Source organism: Fundulus heteroclitus, chromosome 1 (assembly GCF_011125445.2).
Source record: "Fundulus heteroclitus isolate FHET01 chromosome 1, MU-UCD_Fhet_4.1, whole genome shotgun sequence".
Taxonomy (NCBI): domain Eukaryota; kingdom Metazoa; phylum Chordata; class Actinopteri; order Cyprinodontiformes; family Fundulidae; genus Fundulus; species Fundulus heteroclitus.
The window spans coordinates 42,085,324-42,106,818 of NC_046361.1; the positions used below are offsets into that span (position 1 = coordinate 42,085,324).

Consider the following 21,495-nt stretch of genomic DNA (forward strand, 5'->3'; position numbering starts at 1 on the left):
AGAAACTTTTTCTGTTTTTTGCTGCTGCGTCTGGTACGTCTTTTACAACAACACTTATTCAGAGTGTCTGAATCTTAAAGGTCAATCTAAAGTAATGATCATTTTTCAATTATGTTGATTTCTGTCTGCAGCTCTGTGTGCCGTCTCCTCACTTCCTGCACGTAAATACCATTTTGTTTATGAACCAAAGACCTGGAATGAAGCTCAGAGTTTCTGCAGGGAACGTTACACAGACCTGGCAACCATCCACAACATGGACGACGTGAACATCCTCAAAGAGATGGCGGACTTGCAGCAGATGGTCTACTCTTCGTACAGCTACGTATGTTCAGTTGTTTCTTCATTACATAACAGAACGAGAGGCGGAATAACTGTTCAGGCTGCACAAACTACCATGTATTTTTCAATCAAGTTTATTGCCAAGTAGGTTTGCACTTACAAGGAATTTGACTTGGTGTTGTTGGTGCAGACAAGAAAAAAAAATGTATATATATATATATATATATATATATATATATATATATATATATATATATATATATATAGATTCTATTGCTATGTACACAGTGGACTGTGTGTTAATGTAACCCAGAAGGTCTGGAGATGCATCAATTCCTCTTTTCAATTTCTCACACCAAGCATGCACGCAGTGTAGGCCGTGGGCCAGAGTCTGTAGGACGTCTCTTTAAGAATGTCTGTATGAACTACTTGAGGAAAAAAACTTTTTTGCACTTGGATCAGTTGCTACAGATAGCAGTGATCTAAAAAAAATGTTCCATCATTTTCACTTGCACATTCATAAGTTACAGCCAATAAAAAATATAACCCATTCCGCTACGGTCCAAGAGGTCACAATACTCGAGTTTTCCTGCTCAGCCAATCAGATCGCTGTATTGTCAGCTGTGCGGGTTCAACCAGTTCTATGTGGTTAGTTTCTTGCCAAAACATTGTACACAAATAAACATGTTGCACAAAAATTAAAATTGTTTTTGAAACTCTTCCCATATGTTGCATTCAAAATATCATTTATAAATTGTCCCCAAGTACAAAACGGTCTCTGCTTGCACAAAATAGCCTCTCCTCGACTACGTGACGTGGCCACAGGTAGAAATAACTCATTAACTGCAGGAGCAGCGACAGACACGCTTACCAGGGAAGTTGCTGTCAGATGTTCAATCCGCTGAACTTTCTGACCTGCAGGTTCATAAATCCAAAGAAAACCTTTGACCACCACTACTTTCATTCATACCATCTGTGGTCAGTTTGAGATGCTCTTCCAAAAGTTAAAATGATTGAACGCCGATAAAACTCAGACTGGCAGATTGCAAAGACTACTCTCTTTCTGATTGGCTAATGTCCAGGTTTTGCCAGGTTTCATTGATTGAGAGCAGCTTCAGTTTAAAACCTTGAAAAAAAACCTCTACACTGAACAATTTGCGCTCATTTTCCAAATGATGGAAATCCGTCGCAGCGACCCAGAGTTTTAACCCTGATCTAGTTACTCTAATATTAAATAATTTTCACACAAATATTTTCTGAAAAAACACTTCTGCGTGTATTTTAATGGTCAGAGTGTCAGTTTTTGCACCCCCCCCACCCCCCCGTCCTGGGCCTGGGACAATGGCGTACCGCGAGTGAGCTATTTTTAGAAACGTAACGTCACGATGACGTCACATCACGTGGTACGCAGTAGGACAAGCTTGCATAGTCCGCCGCTGTTTCGCTGTAAAAGAGACGTGCGTTACCCTTGGTTTTACTCGGTAAACGACTGCTTTTTCCAAATCTAAGACCATGGTTCTTAAACATTGTTGCTATGGAACGTGCAACAGCGACTCGAGGTACGCTGATCGGCCGCATATGAAGGATGTTTTCTTCAAGACTGCCAAGGAGAAATGTGTGCGCTGGGTACACCGGGGCGGTCAGCCTACACAACAGTTCAACCCGGAAAAGGTTACCAAATTCAAGTACATATGTAGCAAGCATTTTGTCGGAGGAAAGGGCCCAACCGAAGAACATCCTGACCCAATTCCAGCGACATCAAGTAGTGAACAGGTAAGAGTATTTTGGTGGCCGACATGTTAATAAAGTAGCGCCTGCTACCATGATAGCATATAGGCTATCATGGTAGCAGGCGCTAACATGATACCCTGCTACCAGGATAGCTTACTCAAAAACATTTCAAATACGACAAACATTAAACATATACCGATCCCTGGACGGTGATTACAAACAAAAAAACGGCAGACGACGCCATGACCGCCGCGCAGGAAAAAAAAAACAAAGCTTACCGTTTGATCAACTCGGCCAGTTTTCCGGTCTTTTTAAGCCCTCGACACTCAAGCCATCGTTTGAGCTGAACGTTGGTGTGTTCTTCCACAGTGCGACCAGTAAACCGTGTGCCTGGGACATCGTCTTGGGAAAGTTTAACGGCTGTAAAGTCGGTCATATCGCTGGTTCTGTTGGTTGCTACGGGCGCTCTCTACCTGTATGCACTACCTAAGCGGCAAAAGGGGCGTTGCTCTTGAGACGGTGACGTCACGTGCGCGGTATGCCATTGACCCGTTTTGTCCCCCCCTCTCAGCGGGCGTGGTTCTGACTTAACAACAGCAGGGGGTGAAATACGGCAGTTTGGCTGAGGAAGACAGACGTGATTTCACAACTAAGAGCATCAGCACCACACAGGTGAGTTTCAAAACTTTCCCGGTAAATAATTAATAGCTAACAATATCATAATATTCAGATAGTAGAACATGTAAGATTTCAGTTAAAGGCACTGCTATGGACTATGTTACTTTTCAGAGCAAATAACATGCAAGCTTGCCTTAGGTTGAACGCCATGCTAAAACAACTTTTGCTTTGTAATGCAACCCCTGTGGTTGGTTTCTCCCTTTACTGTGTTATGTCAAATAAATAGTACCAGAGTGGACACCCAGATAGCTGCGTTGTTAACAGATCATAATGTGTTTTTTTATGTTGTTTGTAAATAACTGTCTATTGTTGTTATTGGTGTAAACCTAAAATTGGTGTTTGGATTTGGTAATTTATCCTAAAAGCCCTAACCCTAACCCTTGCTCTCACTTTTAATAGCAACAGTTCAGAATACAGGCCAGAATCAAAACTCAAGGACAATTACTTAGGCAGGATGGTTTGTTTGTATAAAGCATTCTGGACCGTATCAGATGGCCTACCGTGACTGATGATGATGATGATGATGATGATGATGATGATTATTGCACTGTAGAAGATAAGAGCCTTGTCACAGGGTATCTTCATCAGTTCATTCAAAATGGTATAACATTTTCATGTCCACTAACTAATAATTTAAGTTTTCTTACACAAATATGAATGTTACCAATATAGCATATAACACCAGATCTAGGTTATGTCTTACTACCTTTCTAACTAAAAAATGAGGTCATATGTGCCAAATTGCAAATATGTGTTGTGCACTTAATAAAAATAGTTTGGCCATGACAAAAACCACAGTTGGAAATGGCCACATAGGCAGTCATTTTCTTGAAAAGTTTGTTGTTTCATCTTAGCAGTGATTTTTTTTTAAGAGGAGTATTATCCTTTACATAACCTTAACACATATCTGTTTTTCAGCATCCACTGATGAGCTGAACCGTGTAAATTAGCCATGGTAGTCTACCAGGTCATCAACATGCTTTGAGACACTCAGGCTTCAATCACACTACCAAGACTTTAAAAAATTCAAGATTTGATGGCATCTATAAACACACAACACAGGATTTGGGCTTGTTTAAAAATAGTCTTAATATGTAACTGTGCTATGAACCATGTCGTTCATAGCTCTTAATGGAGCCGTTTAGGCTGAACACAAAGGTTAAAGAAAAAGGCCAGGTTTGATATTGTTCTAAATTTCCTGACAGTCTTACGTGCAGAAATTGTTTTTCATAGTCCTGTTATTGGCTTCATCCATTTCATCAGCCAGTTTTATGGAAATACATGGATTGTTTACTGGAAAAAGCCCGGAGAATCAATGGAGTTCTTTCAGTTTTTAATTTTAACAATAAAAGCATGTTGAAAATAAAGACCATATCAAAGGGTATGTTTATTATGCAATGTGGAAAATAAAGGACTGTTTATATCTGTGATTTCTGGTTCTGCCACGACATGCTGGATGCTTCCCATCTCCCATAACTGTGAGTGTTAGATTCCCTTCAGTTCTGAGTGAATGGTTATCCCAGCCACTGCTGAAGATGTCAAAACTTGCTTGTAGTGTTGGGAAAAATAAACAGTGACAACAGAATATTTAAAATTTTCGACAGGTCAAGCACACTGTTGTCCTCTCTTGAGTGCAGCACATTGTTGTATATGTTAGTTCCTGCACACCAAATGTCTCTCCAAAGACTTTAAATCTGAAAGGAGAGTTCAAGATCAGATCATGGTTTAAATAAGTTATTTTTCAAATGTCCATTACACAGCATTTTTAAATCAGAGATAAAACTAAAAAGTGCCTTTTAACTGTAATCATATATATATATATATATATATATATATATATATATATATATATATATATATATATATATATATATATATATATATTAGTGCTGTCAAACGATTAAAAATTTTAATCGCGATTAATCGCATAATGTCGATAGTTAACTTGAGATTAATCGCAAATTAATCGCATGTTTTATGTTTTATTGTTTTATTTCTGAAAGTGTAATAGCCTGTTTGGGCAATTTAATATGCAATTTTGCAATAAATGACACTAATAAAATACATGCTTGTACAAAAAATATTTTTATGTTATTTTTCAAGCACTTTTTATAATTGGAATGAAAACATCCTGGTGCCAAATGTTAAACTCTGGACTATAAAGGCTAAATGACTAATCATGACACCCTGATGTTTACACAGTGTGTAAACAAATGTGTAAATAAATACCTGTTTTCATGCCGATATATTTTCTTTGCCTCTTAAACAAAGATAGACATGGTATTATGCATAAAAATATAAATTGTACATTTCAATAAAATCATAAGTTTTGTTCATTTCTTCACTCTCTCTCTCTCTCACACACATCTAATTGCACACCAACAACCATCATTTCTTTGAATATTTTTGCTTGCTGTTTCTATCCATATTCATAGAGTTTAAGCCTGGAAAAAGGTTTTAAATTTCCAGGTCATTCCAGTCTTACACTTTGCTTGTAACTGGGCAGGAGCTTAATACCCTGAAAGAGACTGTTTAGCAACTGTTTAGTAACTCCAGGTCCTTCGTTTGGCAACGTAATTCAGCATTAGTTTGTCAAATACAGAGATAACAAATGAATAAGCATTAAAGTACGGTTTATGGGTTGGGTTTCTGCAATTTTATCAACGTGTAAAAGCTCATCTTCAGAACCAATGTCTGCTTAAAATGGTGATCAGCACCAAGTAATCTACTTTCAGCAGTTATCACCGGTTATTGCACCGTAAACTGCAGAAAATACGGGCAGAGTTGCTCTGTCTGGCTTTACTACCGTCGGCTCCTATGGCGGAGGGATATTTCAGCTGGATACGCTCAAGGCAGGTCTCTTAATAACCGCTGTTTCGTCACTTATTTTAGAGCCCAAATAAGCGATTTCACTTTCAGAAACCTGCCCAAAAAAAACGTCAACCCGTGACTCATGAAATTTAGAAGCACTTTTAGAAATAAGGAGCCCAAAGTCGCATGTGTCCGAGGGCTGCGCTCACTGTTGCCAACAGTGAGCGCAGCGCGGGTGTGTTTTGCTACAGTTTTCTAGCACTCTTGAAACTACGGAAAGCGCAGAGGGTAAAAGAAACACAGTCCGGAGATCGCGGCGGGGGGAAAACATTAGGGAACGGTGTGTGTTATGATGCGCGATTAACGGCGACAAAAAAATTGTCGGCGTTAAAATGGGTTTACGTTAACGCCGTTAATAACGCGTTTAACTGACAGCACTAATATATATATATATATATATATATATATATATATATATATATATATATATATATATATATATATACATGATGTTCTGCATTACTGTCATGGTTTTTAGGTGTTTGACCCACATGCAGAAAACAGTCGGGAGACAACAAGCAGTTAAGATGTTTATTTCGGCTGATAAACACGAATAAATGCTCACAGAGTGAGACAATAATCGGGACGTCGGCATCAAAAGGCACTGCGGGAGAGAAAGGGACAGATTAACGAGAGCAAGTGTGGGGATCTATGCTGCGTGAAGCTCTGCTTACCGCCAGGTATGGAGAACCTGTCTGGGGGAGGTGGAGTGGAAGAACGAACTCTGCAGTTCTCTTACTCTTGGCGGAACTAGATGACTGAGCGACAGGTGAGCTGGAAGGTGGAACAAAGGCGGGTAGCCCTAAAGTCCCTTAAATGAAAGTTGCGTCATGGGCGTTCCATTTTTTTCGGTTCACGTGATCTCCTGCGGCCATTTTGGGTCTAGACTCAGCTAAGCTCAGTGCGTTTACAACACTGCGAGCGACCGATTTCTTTTATTTTTATTTTACTTTTATTTATTTTTTCTGATTATTTCGAGTATTTCTTTATTTCGAAAATCAGCCACCATGCCAGGGTGTTGTGCCCACGGCTGCAGCAACAGCACTGATAAAGGGACGCGGATGTTCCGTTTTCCAAGCGATGAAGAGTGGCGTTTATTGTGGATCAACGAGTCAGTCGCTTGGACCAAGAGATGAACAAAACTTGGAGACCTACAACAAACTCTCGCTTGTGTGAGGTATGTGGGCTTTTTTTTTTCTGAAATCAGGGTTTCCCGCAGCGCTAAGTTTGGCGGCCGCCTCGCCAATATAAAAAAAAACAAAAAAAAAAAAACGCGCAAAGCTTGTCTCTCCCCGCCAGTCCCCAACCGCTAAGCCGGGCATACCCTGTACGAGTTTTTCAATGGTGGTACTAATATACATCTCAAACTGTGCGACGGAACCGCGGGGTTTAAAAAGTTCACCGCTCACGATCTGTGCGGCGCGACGCTCGGACGCGACCGGACTGCGTGCCCCCTCTGGGACCGCTCGCTGTGGTGGCAAAGGCAGGCGAGCGACGGTGGGTGACAGGGACCCAGAGCAGGGGGTCGAGCCCAGCTCACGCACCGCACCGGCGGCCGCGCGGCACGGCAGGTCGCCCGCCCCGCTCCGCAAGCGGAGGCGTGCCGAAACAGGCGGCCAGCGCGTCGCGCGGACCGGAGCGCTTGCCCTCCCCCCGCCCCGCGAGCCGACGTCCGGGCCCCGCGGGTCCCGGGCCGGGCAAAGGTCGCTTTGGGGATGCCTGCTCCCCTCCCTCCGCTGGCGGGGACGGAGAGGAGGGGAGGGCGCTCTTTCGTAGCTCTGCTTGAACAGCAGGATGCGCTCACGAAAACCTCACGACGGCCGACTGAATTTCAAACATGTTTGATTTTCACCGACCGTCCGATTTTTTTATGTGAAATTTTCTTCTGGACTTCTTGCTTTATTTCATTGTGCTGTAGCATAATGTGTGTCTGATTTTTGTCCTATGGGATCAATTCTGGACTTCAAGACAGGAAAAGAGAAGTATACAGTTCACTTAAAAATGTCTCTCTCAAGTCTTATTAAAATGTAATATCAGCTTTTCTGGATACCTAGTAGGTGATCATCAACACTCAGTTGTGTTTTATTCAGAACACCTGCCTGAAGGGTATTAGAAGGTGCGAAACGCGCATAACATAACAGTGTTAAAGCGCCTGCCTGTGGCAAGTTTAGACCCAAAATGGCGCCACTCGCTGAGTTGGCGCAACTTTCATTTAAGGGACTTTAGGTAGCCCGAGCAGCACCACAGCAGAGAGCAGGAACGGAGAGCAGCTGAAGGAACCGTGGTAAATCCAGGGACGAGAACTCTTGTCCGGCTTGGTAACACCAAGAGGGCTTGAGGGGAATGCCAGAGCACGATCTAAGCGGTGGGGATTCAGGAGCCAGTCTTCAGCGCTAGGAGAAGTGACCGGTGAGTAATCCAAAGCACAAAACGAACTACGAGAAACAGGAGACAAAGGTTAGCACAGGGAATCTGGAATATCTAAGACACAGGAACAAGGAACTGTCGAAGGACAGTGGCCACTAAGTGTACCACAACAGTTTAACACTTTGGCGTCCTTCAGCTGACTGCAACCTGCTTTTTTTTCTTTTCTTTTTTTTCCCAACCTGCTTTTAAACTCCAGCCGGAGCTGCCGCAACGAGCTGCAGGTGTGCACCATGCCCACCTGTCAACTACAGTCACCTGTGAGAGAAAAAGAGTAGAGAACAGGCCGTGCAGACAGCACAGCCTGCAGAATGCTGACTATTACTATAAAATTATATAATTAACTTGAACACAAATAATCTTGTACTAAAATTTTGGTCTATTAAAAAGTTTAAATTATCGATTGACATTTTAGCGCCCTCTGGTGGACATATCGTAAACAAAAGAAGACCTCGACATTTTACAAACACCAAGCAGGGAATAGAACAAAATTGTACATAACAAAGCCAAGGCATAAATTGTTACAATACATTTATTAAGTACAAAATACACATATGCATATGCAAATCAAATAAATTATTTAAAAAAAACTGAAGAATATTCGAAAACAAAAATGTTGTGTTTATAGCTGTTTTTTTTAATATACTTTAAGCAATGGTGTATATATTTTTATTTCCCTAACCAAAACTGGGAAACAGTTTGCTACTAGAAAAAACAAACAAAAACAAAACAAATCATTGCTTATTTCCTAACATTTTATTTAAGAAAAGATCTTGCTCTAATTTCCTGTAAAGTGCCTTTAGAAAACTTCCAATCATAATATTCTTAAATGTGTAATATATTCTAGATTGGAATTGAAATTGAAAAGACTGTTTTCCAACGGACAAAAAAATCGTATTATACTTATTTAAACATTGAATTGAAAAATTGTAAAACGTATAGACTAAATACATATATAATAAATGCATTATCTCTGGCTAGTTAATTAAAGTTAAATTTACTTTGCAATTTTTTTTACCTTTTAAGTAGAAAATGTGGAGACATCCTTTTTATATATTTTTCTGGAAAATTGAATATTTAAACAAATTTAAACGTGAGTGAAGTATATTTGTGCATGCTCAGAGCAGTCAAAGTAACGCTGGAAAGGCGGTTTAACTATTTTTGATGTATTTCTGTATTTTAATTTTTAGAATATGCAATATTTATGCAAATACAAAGATATACATAAAGAAACCCCCACCCCAAAAAAAGACAAAAGAATAAAAAAATAAGAAAAACTAAATATTGCCTACCGGACATTTTTCTGTTCGCGCACGCGCAAATGAGCTGATGGAACGGATCGGGTAGTGACAATGCTGTTAGCTGTGATATCACGTCTGTCTTCCTCAGCCAAACCATTGCGTTTCAGTTTTTTCAACTGCGCCCCCTTCTGTTGCAAAGTCAGAACGACAACTCTTAATGTAACATGTGACTTTTGGCAGAAATTGGCCCCTGAGTTGTGGAATTGTTTCGTAGTGGAGGAGAGGCTATTTTTTGTGTACAACTTTTTGTCAGGAAACTAACCCCATACAGTGCATCATGGCATGACGAAGAAAGCCCAATAATACCATTTTCTTATTAGACCCAGACATAAAATGAAAGTGTTTTCTTCTGTTTTGCAGAATGTCTGCAGACAAATAAAACTTTCTTTCTTAATTTTTTTTAAATAAAGTTTCTAAGAAAAAAAATAAAAGCAGAAGTTCTCTATTTATTAAAATTGGCTTTGTGCATCCTGGGTGGCTGCAGTGATTGTGTATAGCATTTGGCCTTCTTCTTTCTTTGACAGCAACTCCTAAACTAATCTAACTAACTAACAATAGTTCCAGCAATTTACTCATTTAAACAGGGCGGACCAAATCCGTTTCGTATGTTTCGTATGCACAGGGGATACAATCTTTGAAGAAAAGGTGCAACACGCTCACTTACTGCTCACACAGTATTTTTTCTGTCAATGCAAATTAGCGGTCCATAGTTGGAATCTTTGAAGATTGGGCCCTTATTGAAGGAAAATTGTTGGTTTTAAGGGCTACATAAAGAAGGGGAATGTAAATTTCACTTCTTCATATCCCTTTTCAGACATAATCCCTAATTATATAAATAATATTATTATCATGATATATATTATTATATATACATAATTTTTGTACATGTTAAATTTATAATTTGCCTGGATTTTCTGATATAAATCATTCATTCATTCCTTCCTCTGCTGGGTTTCCTTTGAAAACTTCTGACCCATCTGTCTGGATGATTTGATTGAGTCGACTTTGTAAGGAACCTTGAGATGACATGTTGTGAATTGGTAGCGTATAAATAAACTCAATTTAAATTAAATGGATCTGATACGATGAAAACATCAGACAATTTCATAAGAAATAACCTCTTGTTTCCAGAGAGCCTGGACTGGATTATATAATGACGTGAACAGCTGGAGATGGTCCATGTCGGACTCGAACTTCTACCAAAAAGAGCAGAAGGAGTTCAGGAACTGGAACAGTGGAGAACCAAACAATGAGTTCGGTGTGGAACAATGTGGGTTGATGACCAGTGATGGACTCTGGAACGATGTACCTTGTTCCCTCACCTTCAGACCAGTCTGCTTTAATATCACAGGTGAACATGACCGTCAACCACAAACCAAATTATTATTTTTTGTTCTTTTAAAAAGTGATTTGTACATTAAAATTATGTTTTAAATAGTTTCTCAACCTTTGCATGAATCTATAACTGGTCTTATTTCAGGGACGGTTGTGAAATTTGTTCTCATCAACACTCTCATGACGTGGACCGCGGCTCAGAAACACTGCAGGGATCATCACTCAGACCTGGCCAGCGTGAGGAACATGACTGAGAACCAGAAGATTCAGCAGCTGGTACCAGCAGGAGATAAAGTCTGGATCGGTCTGTACAGAGACGCCTGGAAGTGGTCGGATGGAAGAAACTTCTCGTTAAGTTACTGGAAAAGTGCAGAACCCAATAATAATGCAGGGAAGGAAAACTGTGTAGCAGCAGCGTTTAATTATGAAGGGAAATGGGAGGACTGGCCGTGTGATGAAAACAAGGCCTTCATCTGCTACAGTGGTGAGTCTCCATCAGCCTGATGATGTTTTATTTGTGGAAGATGATGATCTGCTCCTGATCAGATGGAATCTAGTCCATCAATGTTCTGTTTTCTTAACAGACTTGTTCCCTTTGACTAACTGCTGATCAAGTTCTGTTTGTTTTTAAAGTTCCAGTTTCAAAGAAGGTTCTGGCTCTGACGCTGGAGAAAACCTCCAACCTGGATCTGAATGATCATGCTGTACTGGAAGAGCTCCTGAACCAGGTAAATCCTGCTGGTTTTACACTTAAACTGCATCAGTCAGTTAAGCTGAGAGGTTTTCCAGATGATCCACTCAGCAGTTTGTCTGCAGGAGAATCTGACGATAGCTGTCAGTCCACTGTTCAAACCTTCAGAGGTCCACTTAACTACAGAAAGACTCTGAACAAGAGCAAATGTTTAACCTGAGAACATTTATTAAATAATTATATTAATTATTCTTCCTGTTGCTTATTGTCTCACAGCTGAAGCAGAAGCTGAAGGAGCAGGGACTGAATGAAGACATCCAACTGAGCTGGAGGAAGCAGTCAGATGGAAATGTTTTCCACAAAGAGAAGAACAAGCAGACGTCAGTTTGAGAGAACCGGACCTGCTTCTGAAGAAGATCCTCCTTTCCTTTAACCTTCTGAAATATTGTTGTTTCTATAAGTTATGCTATTAACTACGATTGTCCTAAAGTCAAATCATACATCTGTTGTATTTATGATGTTAGTTTCTAGTTAATAACATGTTTTATCAGATGGAGGACAATAGTTTCTCCAGATTTTCAGGAAAACTAATTTCACTTTCTGGATGTAAGTTTGTTGTAGTAATCATGATTATCCTATTTAAGAAATCTCATAGCAAAAAAATAAAAAACAAAGACATTATTTAGTCAATCAGCTTATTTTTGATTATATGGAGGATGGTGGTGAATTGGGTCACAAAGAAACTGATCAGATAGTTAAACTACAGTCACACTTCACTGCTTACTGTTAGTTTTTCTATTCATCCCTAATCATTGTTGTCTATCTCCGGCTTTGCTGGGTCAGTAGTTTTGGATTTAAAGCAGGTATGACATATCATTTATGTTCTTCTATCCAAACTGACTCACTTTATTATCGTCAATAATCAGTTCTGTAGATCACATTTGCTGATCTAAAGGAAACCCTCAGGATTTTATTCTTCATGAAACATTTTTATTTCTAGACTCCTACCAAAGTTTTAAAAACCAAATGCATGCAGATGACACTTTTCATACAAGCAAACGTCCCCAAATTCTGTTTAATTCTCGTGTCAGCTCTGGAACCACCAAGTTGTGGAATATTGTCTGCTGTTAAATAAAGAAAAACCTGGGTCCTCCAGGCTGACAAAAAGGCAAAAGGCTGGGACAGACTCAAAAACAGGACATATCATGTAGGACAACAGACAGATAATTTAAACAGAGGCTGCAAGGCTCTTACCAGGAGGTTTCGAACAGGGACAAGAAGAGATATTCCGGCAACCAACAGAAAACAAAGGCGGGCTTAAATAGGCGACAGAACAGGAAAGCAGGGCGGGACTAATTAACAAAAACAGGTGGAGGTGATAAAAGGAGCATAAGACTGATAAACAAAAACCTAAGGTAAGAAATAAGACTAAACAGACACGGGCTGAAATAAAAACTAACAACAAAGGCCAGATAACAAAAACAGGCTAAGCATAAATCCAAAACAACAAACAGAAATAATCCTAAACTGAAAAAATAACCAGAACCACAACAGAACATTACACATGGGCTTAGATGTTAAAATTAATCTTTACAGTTTAAACAAAATAGATCATATTTAATAGTTGACACTCCTGTGATGTTAAATGATTTATATTCCTTAAAAAATAATTGTTATAATATCACTTCCTTGTTTGGATAATTTTATACATATGAAATCCTAAAAAGAAATTAGCAAAACAATCCATAAAGTCACCAAATATTGGAAAATAATGCTGTTGAAGATTATAGCCAGGTTGGAATACCCACGTGGTTGAACTTCAGCTCGGGAGGCTTCTAAGGAATGGATTCAGGTAGGGAGAGCGAGATTTGGGCCTGTCTTTGAACATAAAAGGTTTACCAATGCCCAATACAAGTATGCTGTGCCTTATATTGGTAAAAATGAAAGAGCAATGAGGACTGATTCAATGGCTAGAAAAGTCTTTTGTAACAATACACAAGACTTTTGGAAAGAAGTTAGAGGTATGACATCCTACAAAACATCCCTGCCCTGTGCGGTTGATGGCATATCAGGCGCTGCTAATATTGTGGAGCTGTGGCATCAACATTACAGTAGATTATTTAATTGTATTCATAGTGAACCATACACTGTAAATAATGTTGACCATATAGATGAAATCCTGCCTTATGAAGCTCATAAAGCTATTTCCAAATTGTCTAACAATAAAGCCACTGGGATGGAGTCTCAGCAGAGCATTTAAAGTATGCAGGTGCAAGCCTAGCTCCTCTACTTTCCATTTGTTTTACAGCCTTTCTTATACACAGTCTTTTACCTGACTCCATTTTAAGTGTCCTGTTAGTACCCGTTATCAAGGATAAAACTGGGAAGATTGGCAGTTCTGATAATTACCGTCCGATAGCGCTGGCCAGTATAGTCTCAAAAATGATCGAGTCAATCCTGCTGGACAGGATTTTAGAGGTTATTAATTTTACAGATAACCAGTTTGGTTTTAAGGCTAGGCTGGGCACAGATATGTGTAGATATGCTGTAAAAGAGATTATAAGCTGAACTCTTCAGTTTTTATGTGTTTCCTGGATGCATCGAAAGCATTTGATAGGGTAAATCACAGAAAACTATTCATGAAACTGACACAAAAAGGTGGACCAGAGTACATTGTTCGTATTTTGAATAATTGGTATGCTCAGCAAACACTGCAGATTAAATGGGGGAGGGGGGGCTGTGTCTCAGCTCCTTTCAAAGTTAGTAATGGGGTGAAGCAGGGCAGGATTTTATCCCCAGTTCTCTTTAATTTGTATCTGGACGAACTGTCAACCAAGTTGAGAGCTTGTAACAATGGATGTGTGGCTGGTAACTCTGTACTTAATCACCTGATGTATGCAGATGATTTAGTAATATTTAGTCCAAGTACTGCTGGGTTACAGCAACTACTTAACATCTGCTCTGAGTATGGTCTGGAACACGACACTAAGTACAATCCATCTAAAAGTGTGGTCATGATCTGTAGGAGTAAAGAAGACAAATCTATTGAGTTTCCAGATTTTCGGCTGTACTACTGTGCTGGGTGTTACAGACAAAACCAAGTATCTTGGGCACATCATCACAGAAGATCTGTCAGATGATGATGATATCTATAGACAATGTAGAATGTTGTATGCTCAAGCTAATACCCTTGCACGTAAATTTGGTGCATGTACTGATGAAGTCAAAGTGGAACTGTTTAATGCATATTGTACCTCTCTGCTCACCTGTGGTCTACATATAGAAAAACCAACCTGCAAAGGCTGCAGGTGGCCTATAATGATGCTTTGCGGGTACTTTTGAAACGGCCAAGATGGACTAGTGCAAGTGAGATGTTTGTCACAGCAAGAGTCAATACCCTACAAGCTGTTTTAAGAAAGTTAATGATAAGTTTATCTGCAGGTTAAATGCATCTGGAAATGATATTATCTTGTCACTTACTAACACCACACGTAGTGCAATCCGATACCAGTCTAAGCTGTGGAGACACTGGTACTCCTGTCTTCTTAAAGCGCCTATTTAATTGATAATGGTTCTTGTATTGTGTTTTATTCTTATCCATTTATTTATTTTATTTATGTATGTATTTATTGGACCATCAGTCTGGAATAAAGTTTATCTATCTATCTATCTATCTATCTATCTATCTATCTATCTATCTATCTATCTATCTATCTATCTATCTATCTATCTATCTATCTATCTATCTATCTATCTATCTATCTATAGCATGACTAAACTCCTCTGATCCAGCAGAGGGCAGTGATGAACAGTTAAAGTTTAAAGACTATTCAGTCCAGGTAAACTGCAGAATACCACAAGATTAACACCATTCCATGTGGTTTAATACAGAATCATTATGGGGTTAATTTAAGCTGCTAAAATATGATGGCATTAAATATCATGCTTTTAAACTATAAAAAATATCCCTTTTGTCAGGATGCAGCTTATTGGCTGCAGGCTGAACCTCTCTCCCTCTCTCTTGTTCCTGCGCAGCCTGATCGGTTTCACCTGGCAGGCTGCAATTAACCCGCAACTGCTTCCACCTGTTTCCACCGCTTTATAAGACTCACCTCTTTCTGTTCCCGTCGCCGGTCCATAGCGTTCACTCCCGCTCTGTTCTCTGCCAGTATTCTTGTCAGCTCCGTTTTGTTACCGTCAGCCTGAAGACTCCTTTCAACCTGGTTTTTGTTACAGTCAGCCCATAGACTTTCCGTCAGTTTGTTTTTCTCCAGAACTCGGTTCAGACGTTCTGCTCTCCACTGCACGGCTCTGATGTTCGGCTCTCCACTGCACGGTTCAGACGTTCTGCTCTCCAGCACTCGGCTCAGAGGTTCTGCTCTCCAGTGTTCGGCTCCAGAGTTCCTCCCGGTCAGTCTCTCCACACTCCTCCTGCCGGCCAGCTTCTACACCCTACACCTCCGTCTGTTGAAAGACTCTGGTCTCATCATCCATCTTCCACACCATTCAATAAAACTCACTCATAAGAACTGACTCTGTGTGTGCGTGCTGTGTCCGGGTTCATCCCAGAAAAAAATATCATAACATTATGGACCGGCCAAGGGATGAACCCGAGCATGCACAGAGCCTGGTGTAGAAGCTGGTAGGATCTGCCTCGCCTCCGGTTCGTCTTGCCTGGGTCGCCGTGTGGCGACGCCTTGCCTCTGTTTTTGTCTCACCATGGTCGCTGGATTGCGACGTCACGCTTCCGGTTTGTCTGCCGGGGTCGCATCCGCGACGCCCCGCTTCTGACTCTGTTTCCTGGTTCGCCTTTCGCAAGTTCCGTCTCCTAGGCTGCGCAGCCGTTAAAGACGGCGCTCCTCGTCGTCGCTGCCCAGCGTTGACTTTTGCCGCTGCCCAGCATACTGAGACTTTGCTGCCCAGCACCTCCTGGTTTCTGTTTTGTTTTAAGTTATTTTTGGGGCCTTGTTTTTTGAGTTATTCTTGAATTACTTAACGTTCTTTAGATTCTCAGTGCTCCTTAGATGTCTTAAAGTTATTCAGGTTTAGTTTTGTTGTGTTCTAGTTCTGCTTTAGTTTCTAGTCTTTTTGTATATTTTTACTGTTTTAGAAGAATTATTTCCACCTTCTGTTCTTTGTTTTGGCTCAACCTTAGTTTTTGGTTTACTTAGGATTTTTTGGGATTTATGTTGCTTTTCAGTATTGTATTTTATTTTGTTGTTTTTGTCCGGGTTTTTGTGTCCCAGGTTTATTCTAGTCATTCGGGTTTTTCTTTAGTAGTCTAGTTTTTGGTTTTCTTAGTCTGCTAGTTCGGGTTTTGTTCTCCGTCTTCTTGTTTTAGCCATAGCCCTGATTTAGTGTTCTAGGTTCGCCTTTAGTCTTCTGAGTTTTGTTTTTGAGTTCCAGTTTTTTTTACCTTAGACTTCCTGTTTGCTTTCTGTACAGATTTCTAGCTCTAGTTATCTAGTTTTTCATTAGTTTAGTCGTACTTGCCCTCATCTCCCTGTTCTGTTTCGTTTCATAGTGTTGCTTTAGCGTTTGGTTCCTTTCCCAGTTGCCAGTCTTGTTTTTTCAGTAGATCAGGTTTTAGCCCTGTAATTTCGTCAGCCCTGTAATTTCGTCAGCCCTGTAATTCCAGTCTAGCCCTGTAGTTTTAGTCTTGTTCTGTATTTGTTTTTCTTTATTAAGTTTTGTTTGTCTTTATTTTTCCCCCCTTAGTATTTATGTGTCTGGGTTCCTGCGCCATCTGGGTTCCTGCGCTGTATGGGTTCCTGCGTTGGATGGAGTCCAGCGCTCTTAAGGGTCCCTGCGCTCTCTAAGGTCCCTGCGCTTTCTAGGTCCCTACACCCTTCTGTTTTCTTTGTTTGTTTTTGCTCTGTTTAGGTTAGTTTAGTTCCCTTCAGTAGTTGTTTTGTTCTGTCTTGCCCTAGTGTCTCTGTTCTGTTCCCCTAGCCCTCTTGTTCTTGTTGTTCCCCTGTTTAGGCGCATGCAGGTCGCCGCCAGAGCCCTCCGGCGCTCCCATGTCGCCGGCTGAGCCCTCTGGTGCGCCAACCTGTCGCTGCCCAGCGCACGCAGGTCGCCGCCAGAGCCCTCCGGTGCTTAAGTCGCTGTCTGTGCCCTCTGGCGCCACTGGCCTCTTGCTGCTTAGCTTACCCTCTAGTTCCTGGTGTTTACGTTTATCTTGGTTCCCCGGCGTGTTAGTACGCCCTCCGTTCTTGTTCCCTGGTGTTTTAGATATTCCTGTTTCCATTGTGCCCCGGCGTTCCCTTTGCGCCCCGGCAATCTCCTTCCTTGCGCCCCGGCGTTTTTCCTCGCGTCCCGGTGTTCTCTTTCCTCGCGCCCCGGTGTTCTCCCTCACGCCCCGGCGGGTGTCCCTCTGGCGTTGTCGTACGCCTGTTCTTCCCTCTGGCATTGTCGTACGCCTGTTCCTTCCCTTTGGCGCTGTCGTGCGCCCGTTCCTGCCCTTTGGCGTTGTCGTGCGCCCGTTCCTTCCCTTTGGCGCTGTTGTGCGCCCATTCCTTCCCTTTGGCGCTGTCGTGCGCCCGTTCCTTCCCTTTGGCGTTAAGTACGCCCGATCCTTCCCTTTGGTGTTAAGTACGCCCGTTCCTTCCCCTTGGCGTTTCCATACGCCCGATCCTTCCCTTTTGGCGTTTCCATACGCCCGATCCTTCCCTTTGGCGTTTCCATACGCCCGTTCCTTCCCCTTGGCGTTTCCATACGCCCGATCCTTCCCTTTTGGCGTTTCCATACGCCCGATCCTTCCCTTTTGCCGTTTCCATATGCCCGATCCTTCCCTTTGGCGTTTCCATACGCCCGTTCCTTCCCCTTGGCGTTTCCATACGCCCGTTCCTTCCCTTTGGCGTTTCCATACACCCGATCCTTCCCTTTTGCCGTTTCCATATGCCCGATCCTTCCCTTTGGCGTTTCCATATGCCCGATCCTTCCCTTTGGCGTTTCCATACGCCCGTTCCTTCCCCTTGGCGTTTCCATACGCCCGTTCCTTCCCCTTGGCGTTTCCATACGCCCGTTCCTTCCCCTTGGCGTTTCCATACGCCCGTTCCTTCCCCTTGGCGTTTCCATACGCCCAATCCTTCCCTTTTGGCGTTTCCATACGCCCGATCCTTCCCTTTTGGCGTTTCCATACGCCCGATCCTTCCCCTTGCCGTTTCCATACGCCCGTTCCTTCCCTTTTGGCGTTTCCATACGCCCGATCCTTCCCTTTGGCGTTAAGTACGCCCGTTCCTTCCCTTTGGCGTTAAGTACGCCCGTTCTTCCCCTTGGCGTTTCCATACGCCCGTTCCTTCCCCTTGGCGTTTCCATACGCCCGATCCTTCCCTTTTGGCGTTGTGTACGCCCGTTCTTTCCCTTTGGCGCTGTGTTGCGCCGTTCCTTCCCTTTGGCGCTGTGTTGCGCCCGTTCCTTCCCTTTGGCGCTGTGTTGCGTTCGCTTTTTCCCCCGGCGCTGTCAAGCGTTCGCTTTTTCCCCCGGCGCAGGTAAGCGTTCGTGCCTTTCCCTGATGTGCCGCGCCCTGGTTGTGCTTTGGCACATCAGTGTTCTCTAGCTCCTTGGTTCCCCCGTGTTCTTTGGCTCCTTGATTCCCCGCTGTTCTCTAGTTCCTTGGTTCCCCGCTGTTCTCTAGTTCAGTGTTCGGTTTCGACTCTTGCCCGCCTTCCTGGGCCCCCTCCACCCGCCCGGCGTGGGGATTCTGGGCCGTCCGGTGTCCGGCCTTGGGGGGGGGGGGTACTGTCAGGATGCAGCTTATTGGCTGCATGCTGAGCCTCTCTCCCTCTCTCTCTTGTTCCTGCGCAGCCTGATCGGTTTCACCTGGCAGGCTGCAATTAACCCGCAACTGCTTCCACCTGTTTCCACCGCTTTATAAGACTCACCTCTTTCTGTTCCCGTCGCCGGTCCATAGCGTTCACTCCCGCTCTGTTCTCTGCCAGTATTCTTGTCAGCTCCGTTTTGTTACCGTCAGCCTGAAGACTCCTTTCAACCTGGTTTTTGTTACAGTCAGCCCATAGACTTTCCGTCAGTTTGTTTTCTCCAGAACACGGCTCCCTATGTTCAGCTCTCCGGTGCACGGCTCAGACGTTCTGCTCTCCAGAACACGGCTCCGATGTTCAGCTCTCCACTGCACGGCTCAGACGTTCTGCCCTCCAGTGCACGGCTCTGATGTTCAGCTCTCCACTGCACGGCTCAGACGTTCTGCTCTCCAGTGCACGGCTCTGATTATCAGCTCTCCACTGCACGGCTCTGATGTTCTGCCCTCCAGTGCACGGCTCTGATTATCAGCTCTCCACTGCACAGTTCAGACGTTCTGCTCTCCAGTGCTCTGCTCAGATGTGTTGCTCTCCAGTGCTCGGCTCAGATGTTCTGCTCTCCAGTGTTCGGCTCCAGAGTTCCTCCCGGTCAGTCTCTCCACACTCCTCCTGCCGGCCAGCTTCTACACCCTACACCTCCGTCTGTTGAAGGACTCTGGTCTCATCATCCATCTTCCACACCATTCAATAAAACTCACTCATAAGAACTGACTCTGTGTGTGCGTGCTGTGTCCGGGTTCATCCCAGAAAAATATCATAACACCTTTAAACTGAAAAAGATTAAAGCATTTTATTTTTAAAAAGTGAAGTTAGGATATCTTGACATATATATATATATATATATATATATATATATATATATATATATATATATATATATATATATATATATATATATATATATATGCGTACGAGGCATCTACAGATATGTCTATGAAGTGGGCAATACCAAGAGAGACTGAGGGGCGGGGCCAAGTGTGGGGATGAGAGGAAGATCTTAAAGGAGTACAAAGCGAAGTTTCACCACTAGATGTGCTGTTGAGCACTGTCTGTAGGTCAAAACAAGACGTGACCTCCCTCTATATCCTTTTCAATTTTAAATTTGTTGTTGAATAATAATTTCCTGAATGAGAGGATAATCATTTTAGACACAATTAATATATCCTTAGTTAATCGACATGTGCCACAGGCTTTTAAAGTAGCTGTTATTAAACCTTTTCTTAACAAACCTTCTCTTAATCAAGATGAGTAAATAAATTACAGACTTATATCTAATCATCTTTTCTTAACTTAAATTCTTGACAAAGTAGTTGCTAATCAACTTTGTGAACATTTACAAAGTAATGACCTACTTGAGGAGTTTCAGTCAGGCTTCAGAGCTCATCATGGCACTAAAACAGCTCTGGTGAAGGTCACTAATGATATTGGAGAGGACAGGGCAGTGTTGGCAGTGTTAACCTGCTAACCTGCTGCAGCCATGTTGCTCTTTCCAGGGTCGTCTGACGCTGTACTTTGCAGCTGCGGCTGTGAGGGCATCTACGCACTTGCCAGCTATATGGCTTCATTTTATCCATCAATTCATCCATCCTCTTCTGGTTATTCAAGATTAAGCTGCAAGTCAACAGGTCCAGAAGAGAGCCTCAGACATCCGTCTCCCAATGAACGATCCTATATTTCATTTTGATAGATCCCAAGGCGTTCCAATATCAGACAGGATCTATATTCCCTCCAGGTGTATGGAAAAGTTGACTGAAGCAGGTATAAGTAGACCGGTGAACAGGTGAGCCGAGTTGACTAATTACTCGCAGCAGGTGGAGTGATCTAGAGTAGGGTGGTGGCTGGAGGGAGACTGAGCTGATTGGACGATGACTGGTGGCTAGGAGATGACAGGCTGATAGGAAAAGTCCAAAACAAAACAGACAAAAACTTAAATCATGAGTGAACCACAACAGGGTACAGTTAATTCTTACAATAACATGATGATGAACTTTATTTTCCCAAAGGAAATCTGTCTTGGGTACAGACTCTGGCTGCTGCATAGTCCAAACCATGGCTGTCACATTACATTCACAGCAAAAACATAAACTAATACAAACCCTTCTATTAAAAATCCATTAAAAGATAAATTAATACATGAAGAAGCATTTCAGTTTAGTTTAGAATTTTAGTTCTTATAGCGGTTCAGTCTACAAGCATGGACTGTAAAACGTTGACCTGAAGGAAGAAACTGATACTCTGAATAAAGAACATGAGTGGGGTCTGGGATAACTTTCTGGTCCTGTCTGGTTACTGTTTCATTAAAGATGGTCTAACATGAGGGGTGCTGCTTGACGCACCATCAACTTCAAAGCTCTGAGTGAGACAA

At 42.2% G+C, this 21,495-nt stretch overlaps 2 protein-coding genes across 2 annotated transcripts in view; both read left to right on the forward strand.

Moving 5' to 3' along the window:
* Positions 1-21,495, forward strand: part of LOC110367737 (C-type lectin-like) — a 74,310-nt gene that overhangs the window by 20,872 nt on the left and 31,943 nt on the right. The gene's annotated exons all lie outside the window — the stretch shown is intronic.
* Positions 10,813-11,865, forward strand: LOC118564597 (collectin-12-like). Its single transcript, XM_036143404.1, has 3 exons — positions 10,813-11,103; positions 11,253-11,347; positions 11,587-11,865. Exons 1-3 carry the CDS (start codon positions 10,866-10,868, stop codon positions 11,698-11,700), a joined length of 447 nt encoding a protein of 148 aa, XP_035999297.1. The 5' UTR covers positions 10,813-10,865; the 3' UTR covers positions 11,701-11,865.

What these genes read in the sequence shown, in the direction of transcription:
- LOC118564597 (XM_036143404.1), top strand. Translation starts at nt 10,866, where the DNA reads ATGACTGAGAACCAGAAGATTCAGCAGCTGGTACCAGCAGGAGATAAA. An exon ending in GGCCTTCATCTGCTACAGTG is followed by an intron (nt 11,104 to 11,252) that starts GTGAGTCTCCAT and finishes TTGTTTTTAAAG; the next exon opens with TTCCAGTTTCAAAGAAGGTT. An exon ending in TGGAAGAGCTCCTGAACCAG is followed by an intron (nt 11,348 to 11,586) that starts GTAAATCCTGCT and finishes ATTGTCTCACAG; the next exon opens with CTGAAGCAGAAGCTGAAGGA.